This window comes from Seriola aureovittata, chromosome 3 (assembly GCF_021018895.1).
Source record: "Seriola aureovittata isolate HTS-2021-v1 ecotype China chromosome 3, ASM2101889v1, whole genome shotgun sequence".
Lineage (NCBI taxonomy): Eukaryota > Metazoa > Chordata > Actinopteri > Carangiformes > Carangidae > Seriola > Seriola aureovittata.
In genome coordinates this window covers 25,836,854-25,852,049 of record NC_079366.1, presented here as the reverse complement: position 1 = coordinate 25,852,049, position 15,196 = coordinate 25,836,854, and the positions used below count along the sequence as shown (strand labels likewise).

The 15,196-nt window shown below is 41.2% G+C and overlaps 1 protein-coding gene across 1 annotated transcript in view; it reads right to left on the bottom strand.

Moving 5' to 3' along the window:
• Positions 1-15,196, bottom strand: part of mad1l1 (mitotic arrest deficient 1 like 1) — a 60,376-nt gene that overhangs the window by 37,959 nt on the left and 7,221 nt on the right. Inside the window, exons 10-15 of the mRNA XM_056372399.1 lie at positions 11,428-11,514; positions 10,499-10,643; positions 6,091-6,231; positions 3,581-3,637; positions 1,973-2,064; positions 1,637-1,727 (exon numbers count right to left, since the gene is read on the bottom strand). Coding sequence (XP_056228374.1) covers positions 1,637-1,727; positions 1,973-2,064; positions 3,581-3,637; positions 6,091-6,231; positions 10,499-10,643; positions 11,428-11,514 — 613 coding nt within the window. The remainder of the gene's footprint in view (positions 1-1,636; positions 1,728-1,972; positions 2,065-3,580; positions 3,638-6,090; positions 6,232-10,498; positions 10,644-11,427; positions 11,515-15,196) is intronic.

The following is a 15,196-nucleotide window of genomic DNA, read 5'->3' as shown; positions in this document are numbered from 1 at the left end:
TGTCTGCAAATAACATTATTGTTCTTAATAATAAGACTGAATTGAACACTGCGGGCTCTTGGAGACGGCCTTGTCAGACAAATATCCTTACTAAAAACCACTCTGAAGAAATTCAATAAAACAATCATCCCGCTCATTCTGTTCCAATCTACCTCGTCGCTGTTTTAACCTACAAAGCAATAATTTCGTCAAGTTTATGTTTTGCTTCTCCGTTGCCAAATGATAAATGGTAATACCAATAACCCGTTCATAAAGCCTCCAAATTTACTGTTCTGAACAACTGAGGTGGTGGAAAAAAAATACGGTGAACAGGATATACTGTGTTTACGTTTCTGTCATGATCAATAATGAATGTTTGTAAGAAATCCAGAGTTAAGTAATTCTGGAAAAACAAAGATGAAAGCATTGCAGTTGTAAAAAAAAAAACAAAAAAAACAAAAAAAACAAAAAACAAACAAAAAAAAACCCATAAGATCGCTGGCTAGCCTACAAACCTGGCTTCATGATCCAGGCCCCTGATGAGGAGAGAGACCTTCTATGACACCAGCGTTCACCACTGAACCAGTATGCAAGTATCATATTGTTAACAATATGATAAAATTGAGTTGCTGTTATATATGACTAGTCACTTTAATAATATTAAAAATGAGAAATATAGAGGTATGAAAATCTGAATTTCCCAGGAGCGCCTCCTGACAGACTGCTGGTGGGGATGATTGAGCTCGAGTCCACGGAAAGCAGTCTCATTACACTGGTAATCTGAGTGGTTGACAGTCACACTCGTCAGTATGATCTAAATATAAAGACAGGGTGGATATGATGGGTTCTGCCACAGGAATCTAAAGTGCAAGTTGATATAATGAAAATCCTACTGTCAATTTATTCGAGCATTCAGTTCTGTAAGTCACTCGAGCCCATTCATTTCTCCTTACAAATGCTTCCCCGCTCAGTCACTCATCTCTGCACTCGGCCTGATGTAGAGGTCTCTTGGTGTGCATTAGACCATGGAGGAGTCATAAAAATTAACTCCTAAGAACTGACCTGATCCATTGACCGTGCAACCTTGAAACCTGTGTGTGCGCACGCACACGCGCGTACACACACACGCTGGGTTGTCAATTGCCTTAAAAGTGGTGGTCATGCTCGAGAGCACATGGATTTCATTCACCCCACAGCTAAATGGAACCAACACGCTTGCCCACACACGTTTCATTAAAGTGCCCTGGTAGACTTAGTTTGGCACAGTATGAGTCAGGGGAGTTAGAGGACCTGACTGAGATGAAACACACACACATACAGAGACAACACTGAGGAAGGTCTACATTTATTTTCACGACCCCCCCGCCCCCCATTCCCCACCCCCCCCAACTGTTCTGTCCATCCTAATCCCTTCGACAAATAAAGAAGGACTTTAAATCAGCCACAGGTTCCACAACTTTTCCATTGGACGCTGCCAGAATCACACCTGGGTCCAATTGTGTTTGAAAAACTGTCAGATATGGGAAGCGTTTGTGTGAATCAATCTGCAGTGTCATACGGGCTAGGTTCCTGCCCTTGGGGTTATTAAATTGGTTCCTTTGTGCCAGACGAATAAATCCATCACAGAAAACAGTTGGAGGCAAGTTTTGGTGCCTACCTGTAGATTGTTTCTCTCCAGTCTCATCTCCAGGATGTTGTTCTGCTCCTCCAAACGCTGCCGCTCTGCCTCTAAATCTTCAATTTTTTGTCTGGAAAAAATGCATGCACACACATTCACTCGCTTGTAATTAATATATACCGTGCAAAATAGCCCTTACGCATTCTGTTGACTCCATAGGTTAATCCTTGAGGTATGGCGCTGCTCACAGACACGCATTTGAGGTCTGTGAGAGTTAATCCACCCCAGGTATAGACATGAATCTTTCATGTGCCAGGTTTTAACTTGGTGGTCTTTGCAACAGGGTGTGTGGATGTGATGTGTGTGCTTAACTACCTGAGTATGCTGACCTCTTCTTTGGTGGCTAAAGAGCTGCTGTCAGCAGCGGAGGCCTGCTGCTTCTTTAGAGCCTCCATCTCCAGCTCCACCTGGGACACACAGAAAAGAAAATGGGCCCGTTACACAAACGTCTGCCCACCTTTGGCCATCTGCCTGGCAGAAAACCTTTTTGCCTGCAGATAAATCCTGAGGACTCTCTTCCAGTGTGCTGCTATCTTTTCCAGTCAGATATCCAGACAAACAGATATATACTTTATACACCATTACACCATACACTGACTCATTTTCCCATTTCCATTTCATAGTGCCCTGGCTTTTTTCCCCCCCAGTCCTTGTTTTTAGTCCATCTGTGTCTTAGTTAGTTTCTCTCTGATCTCACTCTCCTCTCTGCAATTATCCCTCATTTCCATTTGCACACCCATTTTCCTCTGTCTGACTGCATCTGTCTGTCTCTCAGCTCATCCTCACTCCCAGTCTTCCCAAGACGAATAAGTAATTACTGCTATACCAGACAGGTGGATTTCACACGTCAATACTCATTGCCATGGCTATGTTGATGTCTCCCTGGCAACAAGGAGCCATGAAAAGAGGAGAGATTGTAGAACGAGTGAAGACACAAACACAGATTCCCAGAGAATGTAGGAGAGTCTAAGTCACGCCTGAAGACTCTTTATCCCGGTTTTTATCTAATATTTTAAAACAAGTCAAGTTTTTTTTTTTTTTTATAACTTTTCTGTAACTTACAGCACCACTAATTAAGAAATATTCATACAGCAAACTTGACAGATGAAATGAACCATTTAATCTGCCAAAATTCACATTAGACTGTTTAATGTTACTCACAAGCTACACTATCTTGTCACTGCAACCTTGATTAAAAAAAAAGAAAAAAGAAAAAAGGTTCCAGTGTTAGTATTATACATCCTCTCACCTGTCAATTTGTGCCCCTTAAGAGGAGGGAGAGTACTCAACACAAGAAAATGAAATGTACTTGTACTGTAAATACCTATCCAGCTGCTAAATAAGACTGCCCCTTTGAAAAGATCGGCAGGACCACCGGTGTAAAAATGATGTTGGTCTGCATTAGTCACAGAGGTATTAAAGCGTCTTTGACTCTCAGGAGGGCACAGCACACCTGCTGAGATAACAGTCACAACTAAAAAAGGTACTTGAGAATGCTAACTTCAGTAGAAGTGATAGAAATAGAAGCAAAAGAAGAGTTAACATTGGCATTCATTTCCACCACTGAAGACGGGTTGATGCTGAACATTTCATATGGACTGGTAAATAAACAGCTGTTAATGCTAATGTTGCCTCTGTAGCAAAAGCGTACTTATAAAGCACCTTTGAGTGCTAATGGCTGAGGTTAGAATGCCTGTTAACGGCTGGCTAATCATTAAATACTAATTAAAAGGTTTCTATACCATTGATACATTTTTTTTTTACATTTAAATGTTTTTTATTGTTGTTTCTTGTTTTTTTTTTTTTGTTTAGTTACTGGTGGAGTATGAATGGAAGTTAACTAGGGTTAGCAAACGATTTCTATTTGTCTGCATATCACAGACATAGACATGCATAGGAGTTTGTATGTAAATGTATACTGACCGTTTGTAGCTGCAGTTTGAGCGTCCCTGTCTCTTCTTGTGCTTTGGTCAGCTGGGACTGAGTTGACAGACAAGAAGTCATTAGAGACACAAAATACGATTTGTCTTTTTCCTTCCAATTTACAGCATTGACAGAAACAGCAGGTGCACAGAGCAGAAGCAGGCGCGACCATATATCAACCAAGGTGTGTAGTTCATTCAATTTTGAAACACTGACCTTCCCGCCTTCTTTTCATTCCAGTGTTGCTCACAATGCCCTTGTGAACTACAAGAGCAGTTTTATCACTTTATCAGTTTTAACTTGCCCACTAATTAAGCAAACTGATTGTGTGGACAGGGACCAGCTAAGCAGCACACATTTGCAACGCTATTAGCTATGTGCAAAGTACCAGTTAACAACATGAACACTACACTGGCGAGCAACCTAGGAGTGTAAATCATGAGTACTTTATTTTCAATTAGTGCTGACCAATTAATCTTATTTTCATCGTCATCGCAATATGAACATGTGCAATAAACACATCACAAAAGACTGACTGAGATGCGATGAATTAGAAAAAATCATTTTATTTACACACGCCATGCAGTCACAGGGTTTTCAAGGCGCAGCGCCTGACAGTCTTTGTGAACGCAAAATGCGTCCTGGGCCACATTGAAGGACCAACTACCTTACTGACGTCCTCTGACACAGTTTCATTGGCCCTGTTCAGACCTGATATTAACATCTGTCTCGGGTGATCCGATCACAAGTGGACAGCTCTCGGTTCGTCAGTTCACACCTGGCTTTAAAATGCGTCTCCACATGCGTCTCGATTGACCACTTGTGATCGGATCTCACTTCCCCGCTACATATGCAAATAAACAGGTATGTTTTTAGCCAATCCACAGATTGTTTTGTTTTGTTTTTTTGGGGCTTTTTTATGCCTTTATTAGAGTAGCAGTGAGAGAGAGACAGGAAAGTTTGGGGTGAGAGAGAGAGAGGATGACATGCAACAAAGGGCCGTGGGTCAGGCTGCTACAGTAAGGACTGAGTCCAAATGGTACGCGCTCTACCAGGTGAGCCACCGAGGCACCCACCCAACAGGTCCATTGTTAAAGTGCACCAAAAGCAAGTCAATCCCCATAGACTCCCATTTTATAAGGTCCAACTTTACAGCAGAAATAAACATGTTTACAGCCTGGCACAAAAACGGCTACATTTCTCCTCCATGATAACTGTACGGGGGGGGGGGGGGTTAATATAACTCGTTAAAATTTTATTAAGTCTTTAAGTTCTGCATAATTGAGGGCTTGCCACTTTGAGTGACAGACAGGTGAGCGTATGCCTGCCACAAGCTGGCAAGTCTCGGTTCAACACGCGCCCCTCCTCTTTGCCCATTTTTGTATTCGCCGGGAGTTCAGTGGGAGTCAGGTTCTGCCAAGATGGCGATGGTGGAGCAGCCCGCTCTGAGCTTCAAAACCGCTCCTCAGAAACCTATGGGTGACGTCACAAAGGCTACATCCATCTTTATTTACAGTCTATGGAGTGTGTGAGAACGAGCGAGTGAGAGAGAGAGCGAGTGGGGCACGGAGGGGTTATTTGCATGTAAAGCGGGGAAGTGAGATCGGATCACAAGTGGTCAATCAAGACGCATGTGGAGACGCATTTTAAAGTCAGGTGTGAACTGACGTACTTAGAGCTGTCCACTTGTGATCGGATCACTGAAGACGCATGTTAATACTAGTGCTGACCGATTAAGCCTATTTTCATCGTCATCGCGATATGAACATGTGCAATAAACACATCGCAAAACACTGACTGAAACGCCATGCATGAAGGGTTTTTAAGGCGCAGCGCCTGAGCCAAATGAACCGGGAAAAAAAACTCTACCGCATTTTGGTGTGGGGCTGCAGCCTCTCACACAGCAGAGAGCACAGTGTAGACCAGTGAGGAGTGAACTTTTTACCGGAGCTGACAACAACTACAGTCGTAGCTCTTCATCACACCACCTGTTCAACAAGATTTAAACACGAAGAAAAGCTACATTTTCAACATGTCCATCCACCGCGGTTGGTTTTGCACGAGCACAGTGCGCTAACGTAAAGCTAATAGTGAACTGTTATAAACAAGCTAAATGGAAGTGTGTAGACTGCAGGTTCATTTGACACAAACGTCTGTAAACTCATAGCTACAGTCTGAGACAGCAGCCCCCCCTCACAGCAACATTACCTGCAGCAGAAGGAGGGGGATGGAGGAGATGACCGATAGTGACCTTTTTCTGTTTTCTGCATTCAGCAAAACTGTGTAAGCACACCTCAATATTTGCTCATTTATTGCAAGTAATATCGTCATTACAAAATTGAACAGTGTCATCCACATTGCAAATTTCCCTCGTACCGTGCAGGCCTATATTCAATTAAAAATATAATTGAATCCCAGTTGGTTTTAACAACAATAAACGCAGCTATACGGAAGACAAAGGAGGGGACTATAAATACAGGTTTGGTCCTGGTGTATGTGTGTACACAAACCTCCATCTCCGCATTGTGGTTCTGCGTCTTCTGCAGTATGTCCTCTGCCTCCCTGAGTCGTTTGCTGAGTTGAGGAGAGTACTCGGTAGGCGCCAGCTCGCTGTCATAGGACTCTAGTATAGCCCGCATTCCATCACGCTCCTGTAACACACACACATCTGCATTAACATCACCCTACAAAAATTCTGATGTATATATAAATAAATATATATATAAATAAATATATATATATATACATACATACACACACACACACACACACACACACACACATTTTTATGCCACAAAGACAGAACAAAGTCATGACATTACAGAATTTTTGCCATCAGATGTATAATTTGTGTTTATGTATATAAATAAATTGGGAGTTTTAAAGCTCTTTGATGTTTTTCTGATTTCACTGTGTTACTTATGTATGGCTGTTTGGTGTGTTAATATGACAGGCAAATGCCTTTGTAAATGAGGAACAAAGTATCAGGCAGCTGCGCGTTTCACATCCAAGCTGTGACAAGAGAAGCTTAAGGTTGTGGTCATGCTCATTTGCATTTCTCCTCATGTAATAATCAAGTCAGAGGCAAATGTCTTTGTAGACAAAGAATAAAGAATCAATCAAAACATCAAATCAGAGTCACAACAGAGAAATGTCTTTGCAAACAAAGCATATAATATTCTGCTGCTTCATCTCTCTTCTCCGAGGTGTGATGAGATCATTTAAAACTTCACATTTTCCTCCTCTGTAACACTGCAATGCAAGACATGTCCTCAACACTGTTCTGGGTCCAGTAAATCAACACACCAAGTGGTTGTTTCTCTTAGAGAAGAGAGGATCAGAACCTCTTAAAGCCAACATCTTCACAAGTGTCACTCAGGCTGACACGCTGTCTCCAAATAGCTCACGAATGTCTGTCAGTCTGTGTCTTTCTGTTTGACGTTTGAGTGTTCGTTCTCACACTCAAAAACATGCATGAGCTGGAATGGTTCCAAACAAACAAACAAACATCTAAAGGGATTCAGATGTGTGTGTATGATTGAGGGTGACGGAGCAAGACAAAAGTAAATGGTAGTAGACACACACCACAGACATCATAATTATGTAAATGCCTCTAAATCGTGTCACATTTTTTTCACCATTGGTCCATTTCAGCAACTTCAACTCAACTTTGAAAGACTAATCTGCGTTTACTGTCCATGTGTGAGTGAAATAACAAAGTGACAAACAGGAAACAGGAAATGTAAAGGTTTTTACTCTAAAATATTTATATGACATTAGAACATTTTAACCAGTAATTATTAATTACAAAGCTTAATTCATGTGTTACATAGTAAATATGTACCGGTTGCCAGGTAACATGATGAATAAGAAAAATCTCATCTGTTTAAAAAAAAAAAAAAACTGGCAAACAGCCCATTTATTAATGGAAATTCACTGTCATTCAAGACAGATAAAATGATGCGTCTCCTCCCCTCCCTTCACTGCACTGGTCCACTCTGTATTATGAAGCTAAGCAGGCAGCATTTCGTGGCAATCAGGCTTTTAATAAACACCTCACAAACAAACCGGCTACTTCGGAGCATCCTTGACTTTTGAAGTTCATTAAAAGCTCAATAGTTTATTATTAACAGGGCTAATCTGGGGAAGCATATGACAATCAGGTTCAAGTCAAGTCATAAGCACTAGCAATAAATACCATTGCAGATGATCTTTTAACAACAGCCCAAAAGCACCTTGTAATTCCCGGATATACAATCCTATGAATAATGGGCTGCTACTGCCCTGTCAGATTAGCTCATAGGTTAGTATCAGAAAACAAGCCATGATTTCCCTAATCAGATTCAGCCTGTGATTAGCCAGATCGAAACCAACATAATCCATTTAAAGATGGCTGAGTCGGGTTCTTTAAAAACACTATATCCAAAATCATACTTAATTCAACTTTATTTGTTTTGGCATTGAAGCGGCTTCACTTGTCATGCAACATTACACAACAGCCTAATACGTATACGCTGTGAGAACCTTTGAAAGGAGACAAGAAGAAGACAACACAACAGGAAGGGAACGGGAGAAAAAACTGAAAATGAACAAACACGTTTAGAGGTCAGTGTGTGTGTGTGTGTGTGTGTGTGTGTGTGTGTGTGTGCACGTTTGGTACCTATCCTAAACAGCAAGCCCTTTGGCTATTTACTGTCTATTACTGTGCAATGAAATTCACTCAATCTAAATCAAAAATCTGTCGGCTCGTCTCTGATAAAAACTCTCATTTTAAAAAACACACAAACAAACAGGGAGCAGGAGGACAAAGTGATAAAACTATCATTACTGTTTTCATCATCTATTTTTTTTTTTTTTTTTTTTTCAAATTGCTTTTATGTCAACTGTTTTATCTAGTGCATGAAGATGTGACTGTGCCTCTAATGGATCAGCGAGTCTGTCCCACAAAAGTGTATAAGAAATAAAACAGGGCAAAAGCAGAATAATGGAGACGCAGCCTTGTGGCAGAGACGGACGGATTCATTTCAAAGACAAGGCTGGAAGAACTCGGGGTTCGTGTGTGTGTGTGTGTGTGTGTGTGTGTGTGTGTGTGTGTGTGTGTGTGTGTGTGTGTGTGTGTGTGTGTGTGTGTGTAATGAAATTTATTCTCCTCTCCACTTCTTTAAGAACTGCTGTCAAGGTGCAGCTGAGCAAGGCAGTTGAAGATATATTTGTATAGGTATAATAATATTTGCAGGATTTGTTGGTTGCTGTCTGTGAACACACCATTCAAAGTTGGCCTCCTCCTCTCGGACTCAACGAGTGGGAGAGGGAGAGTGAACGAAGAGAGGGAGTGGCATTAATGAGAACAAAGCAGTAAAGCAGAGAAGTAAAACATTACTTTCTGATCGTTTCACCGTGCCTAGAACGCAATGTCCCGAACACAGCAAAATAAGAAAATAAAAAAATACAGGCAGAGGGCAGAGTCGCTGCTGATTAACACACTCCTACACACTTCATAAGTGTGGTTCATAAGTGGTGATTGAGAAGATTACTTTTTGTATGAGTTTATACATTGTTGTTGTTTTTTATTTTAGGGTAATTTCTGAACAGTATAAATTTCATCATCATTGATTTGTGAGCCGGTGTGTGGCTATAGTTATTCCCTCAGGTGGAAGGGGAACGTGGAGATCTGTTTATCTTATTGTGCACGCAATTGTAGCTGATCAATACAAAATGAATGTATCATATTATCAGACTAAATAGTAAAAACATTGCTTGGTTGCAGCCTCTCCCATATCTCTTACATTAGTATGCTGTAGTTTTCTTGTAAATATACAAAATGAACAAAAGAAAAATGTTGAAGAAAAGACAACATAAACTTGGGCACTTGTAGAAATGGTTGGGTGAGAGGTATTAATATACTCTTTTAGCTTTAAGGTGCCTTGTTGTAAGTTTTCTCTGCTGCTGAACGTGGTGGTGATTGTCGCTTTGACAAAACCTTCAGCCATCATTGTCTTTATAATACAGGTGGCTATAATGCCCTCTGAGCAGGACTACATCTTCAGGACACGTTGAAGGCTACAGTGAGTCGCTATCGCAAAGTGACGAGACGAGTTGATGCGGGCCCGGAGCTAGCTGGTTAGCGTGCTAACTTCAGAAGAAAGGACTTGACAGAGACAAGGGTTTACATTGGTGTTGCTTTCCACCAATTTTGCGATGCTGAACTCGCAACATTTCTTTTAGACTGGTGAGTAAACAGCTGTTAATGCTAACCTTGGCTATGTAGCAATAGCACAACCTACAAATAGCTCTTTTAATTTAACTTCAGGAATATTTGGCTGGTTACAACCCTTTTTTTTTTAAGAATAATTAAAAAAAGGGTAAATTTTTTAAAAAGCAGAGCATTGAACAACAATGGATATCGTCTCACTACATTGTGACTGGATGATAAAATTAAAACAATTATTCACACCCTCTGAATGATTGGTAAAGTGCAAATGGTTGAGTGCGTTCTCTGCCAAAACAGTCTGGGGTCAAGTCATATTTCCATCATGCCTTTAGCTCTGCTTAGTTATAGTGGGGGCTAAGTAAATGTGTGTGTGCTTCAGTGTGTGTGTGTGTGTGTGTGTGTGTGTGATTTGTGTACTAAAAGACTGAGTATGTTGACCTAGGGAATTATACAAACTGAGAAATCAATATCACAGGGAGGTCTAGTCAGGAACTGCAGAGCAGGGGGAAGCAAGACAGGCAGATAGAGCAGTCACATGACATTCATCGACCAAACAGAGGGAGAGAGGAGTGCAAAGGGGAGATTAGGAATTAGGCCTTTAGATTCAGGTGTCTACTGTGCTCCCTGAGTATTTGCAGTAAAATTCTGGGAAGGATGTGTCGTGAAGGTGTGAACAGCTGCTGATGTGTGTTTTTGTGGTCAGGCACCTTTGTTAATAGCAACACTCTCTTCTGTAGTCGACGGACCAGAGCATCCTGCATCTCCCTCTTCTTCTGCTCCTCCAGAGTCTTGCTGCGCTGCTGGGACACCTCTGCACGGAGGTCGGCCTGCAAGCGCTCCACACTCCTCACACTGACAGATGGATAGATGGAAAGCAAGAAGGGTGTGTGTGTAGGTTAATGGCAGGGGAGAGAGGGGGCAGAGAATGACAGAAATGGGCTGATTACTGCTGAATGTTAAGACAATCAGACAAAAGCAATTCATAGTTCACTTACAGTCATCCTCCCTGACAGACGACGTACCTGACTCACACCAAATAGTTCCCACACAACTGTCCAGAAATTATTTGCAGCAGCATTTTTTGCCAGGTCTGATCAATAGGACAATAATTATACCCGAGGACCATTATTACGCCACAAGCTCCCTTCACCTTCCCCTCCCCCTCCCATCCCCTCTGCCGTTCTGCTGTTTCTAATACTTCATAATGAGCCCAATACGCTCAGCAGAAGAGAGACGCTTGTTAGCTAATGAAAGCTTTCTTAGCAGGACTGAGCTGCGGCATGAATATACCAGAGCATGCGCGCAGCTCTCCTTATAGACATCACCTCTGCCTAAACAGGACAAGTTTAATTAGTGAATTCCCTCTCTCTCACTCACAATCTCCCACACACGCACACACACGCACGCGCTCGCTCGCTCACACACACACCAGTGGTTACTGTCAGGAGTGCTATCAAAATCAGGACCAGTTTAATTAACTTTGTGACAATTAAGGACTTCTCAGAGATACGCTCTAATAGATACATGGGGGGAAAGAGGCATGCAGGCAGACAGAATGAGAGAAAAAGGTTTGAAGGCAGAGAGAGAGAGAGCGAGAGAGAGAGGGATTTTGTGTGTGTGTGTGTGTGTGTGTTACCGGCTGTTGAGTGTGTAGTTCTGCTCTTTCAGAGCAATTTCTCTCTGCTGGATCTGAATCACCTCCCTGGACAGATCCTCTGGTTTCCTACAGACAGACATAGCACAGAGCAGTTAGCATACACACGTGTCCACACATATACACACTCGCATACACACAATGAAAAAATAAAAATAAAATAAAAAAATCAATATGACCGAGAAAGCATGAAAGGATAGAGAATAGATGAAAACGGCGGCGTTTACATATTCTTTTGTTACTTGGCCAGTGGGGAGCTGGGAAATAAAACGACATGAGCAGCAGAGGGAGAGATGAGAGGAGGATAGTGGGCTAAATACTGGTCATGGTTCTACAAAACAAACTCACTCCATGGGAGAGATTGACAGATTACAAAACGCACAAACACACAATGGGAAGGCCACAACGCAGATGGTCACATACTCGGGCAGAAATGCACCACATGACCTCTAAACTCTAAATCCTGTGTCTAACTACTGATCCGAAAGAATTCTGCTGCCACCTAGCAGCTAAAATGACACACCTGAGAAGTGATGCAGCTTGCTCTGTAGCACAACTCAACATGACGGAGTTAGTTCGACATCCGCTGAAAATAAAGCGTATGATCAAACTTCAGCTTTCACTAGAGACACTCGGAGGTTACCTGAGAGCTGACCTGGTATTTTGTCAGTCTACATAGTCGTATGACAAATTAGGTGTATGCAGGGGAAAGCGCTGAGCTGTCAAGGTTAACGTCAAGGTTGGAAAACCAGAGTATGCCATGTGAAAGTTGGCTGGCGTGGATTTATCACCACTTCCTTTTAGCTAGGTGGTGCCTCAGGTATGGAAATAATCTCATGACTAAAATATGAGTTCATGAATCATATGATGGAATAACTATGGTACTCAAAGTAGGTAATTCCACATTGCCCTGAGCACAGAGGGATTAGCCTGCTCCCGAGCTAATATGAGAGGCTGCTCCGTCTCTGTTCTGCTGCTTTTCGAGGGTTTCGTTTTTTTTCCGCCGGCCATTCCCTGTTGACGTTGCAAATAACAGGCTCGGTGTATATTATTGGGTGAAATGTCATGAACAGCTCTTAAGGTGCAACCCTTTCAAGAGTAAATGCACTGTCAAGGTAGTGTGAGGCCACTGTGACTCTAGTTTTGAGCACACTCTTCAGTGAGTAGAGTGAGGTGACCCAGAGCCTTGTCAAAGTGTTGTGAGTTCAACTTTGGAAAACATATGGATCAAAGGAAGCGACTCAGAAACCTAAACACATCCCCACTCTTACTGCTGTTTGTGTTTTCAGACAAAAAAGGAACTATTGTTTTCCATTTGAAAGTTTAAGTCCCAAGTCATCTATGAGTGAATCTCATGTTACATACAATGTTAATGCTCCATAAAATATCAATAGATCTATTGCAACAACCGTACGATCAGTTTTTCTTTTGGGGAAAAGGCACAATTACTAAAACATTTTGAGCTGTAATTTAAGCAATGACCTGAAAAAAAAAAAAATCTGAGCAGAAACATTTTCAACAAATAAAAAAAAAAAAACTTCTTAACTTGGGGAACTTGAGAGCAATTTAAGAGATACAAAAAGAAAAGCCAGAAACCATTACTGTGTCAGCGTGAAATCACACACAGACACACACACAAACACCTCACACTGTTTTTCAAACACACTGTGTTCAAAACTATTCTGAAAAACCAGAAACACACACGTAGCAAACTCTCTAATTCCTGCCTTTAGCTGGCGAGAGCTTTAGTGAAAAGGAATCCCATTCCCAGAAAATCTCCCCACATATTGTCCTTCAATATTGAATATTCAATATTCAACAGTCTATATATAAATATTTTCATTCTGTTTCTGTCAATTTTCAATTGTCATCCACATGGGTAAACACCTAAGCAAGCACAATGTTATCAGACTATGAAACAGAGGGAAAGGAAATAAACACCAACAACCAGCCAACTGCTGGCAAATTCAAGCAGCGGCTGTGAGGCTCGTCTACTCCACCAGGCAGCCACATGGATGGTTGACGGGCGGGGTAAACGTCTGTGCTAAAGTTATTTTCATCTGACAAATGGCGGGGTAAGAAAAATCAAATCCAAGGCTGCAGGAGACAAACTCCTCAACCAACAGCACCAGTGTGTTTTACTCCTCATTAACTGCTCCATATTCTTTTCACAACACTCATGACCACCCAGAAATATGTAGTGACACAAAAAGCTCCAATATGTCGACTAAAACAAAATATATAAAGTATGAGGAGGTTCTAGTTATGAGAAATTACTTACTGGCCGGCAAAGTTTAAAAAAAAAAAAAAAAAAAAAAAAATCAATAACACAAATGCACACTAGTGTGCAAAAACACTGTATCCCAGATATTTCATATTTAATAACAGAAGAAGAAACACACTAACGGGCAGTTTTGTTTCAACTTCAACATCAATTCAGACAGTGTTACGTTACTGACTATATTATCATTCTGTCACTGAAGTGTCATCCATTTTCTTTTCACTGCAAAGGAACACTGTAGTGATATAAATCCATATCCTGTTTCACTTCATCATTGTTAAACTTCCTCATAAAAACTTTAACAATTATATACCTGCAAAGATAATGACAGCTTAACAGCCTTTAAGGCAATCAGTGTCCCACTAATGCACAAATCCGCATTAATACTAATTTTCACACAGAGTGCAATGAAGGTGAACAGGCTGCTGGTTGAACCGCTCTTACTCTCTGTTTACCTCTGCATCACAGTTCTGTGCCAGGGAAAATAAACATCCTGAACCACCTGAAAATTAATTTGGACATTTAATAAACAGTAAAAAAAAAAAAAAAAAAAAAAACCTTCAAGGACTTTCTGAATGTTATATACTACCAGCATTAACCTTTACTTTTGATCAGTATGACCGTCACACATACGGCTGTCCTTCTGCAGCTTTACGGGCAACACAGTTTTCTCGTTTTGAGGCAGCCTGAACACCTGACTTTTAGAGAAGGATTTGCGCAGGAAGACAGCCTCATCAGAGTTAAATATTCAGAGACATGATGGACAGCCCAACCAAATTATTGTATATCGTTTAGCATTGCATCCCTATAATCCTACCAGGTCTTTTAATAACTGTAATTTTAACAAATACCGTCAGGTCCCACAACACATTACATAAGACTAAAATAAAGCCTTGAAAGAGGAAATATTTCATTTTGTAATTTACAGTGTGTCCACCTTTTTCTTTTTGCTCTGTGTGTAACACACATTTTACAGAAACACGCAGAGTGTAAGACAAATCAAATGTGCTGTGCGGATATGTTCAATTTAACATTCTGTTTACATCACAGCCGGAGTTAATCGTAGAGAAAATGCTGTGTGTGTGTGTGTGTGTGTGTGTGTGTGTGTGTGTGTGTGTGTGTGTGTGTGTGTGTGTGTGTGTGTGTGTGTATATGTGTATGTGTGTGTGTGCATATGTGCATGCATGCATGCACTGGACAAGGGGGCAGTGCTTATAACCTGTCAGATCTGCTCCACTGCTCACAAGGAAACATGCAATCATTCTCTTATTACCAGCTTTGACTGGATGCATTGAGACACACTAAGCGCACACATACGCAGGTATAGAACAAACACACACACCTATACAACGCTGGTGGAATCGATCCACGGTGATGAGACACATTCATTTGGAGTGACCACAGCTCCACCTAGTGGCACGTTTTTATATTTCATTCATATTTCTTTAAAAAAATATATAATAAACACTA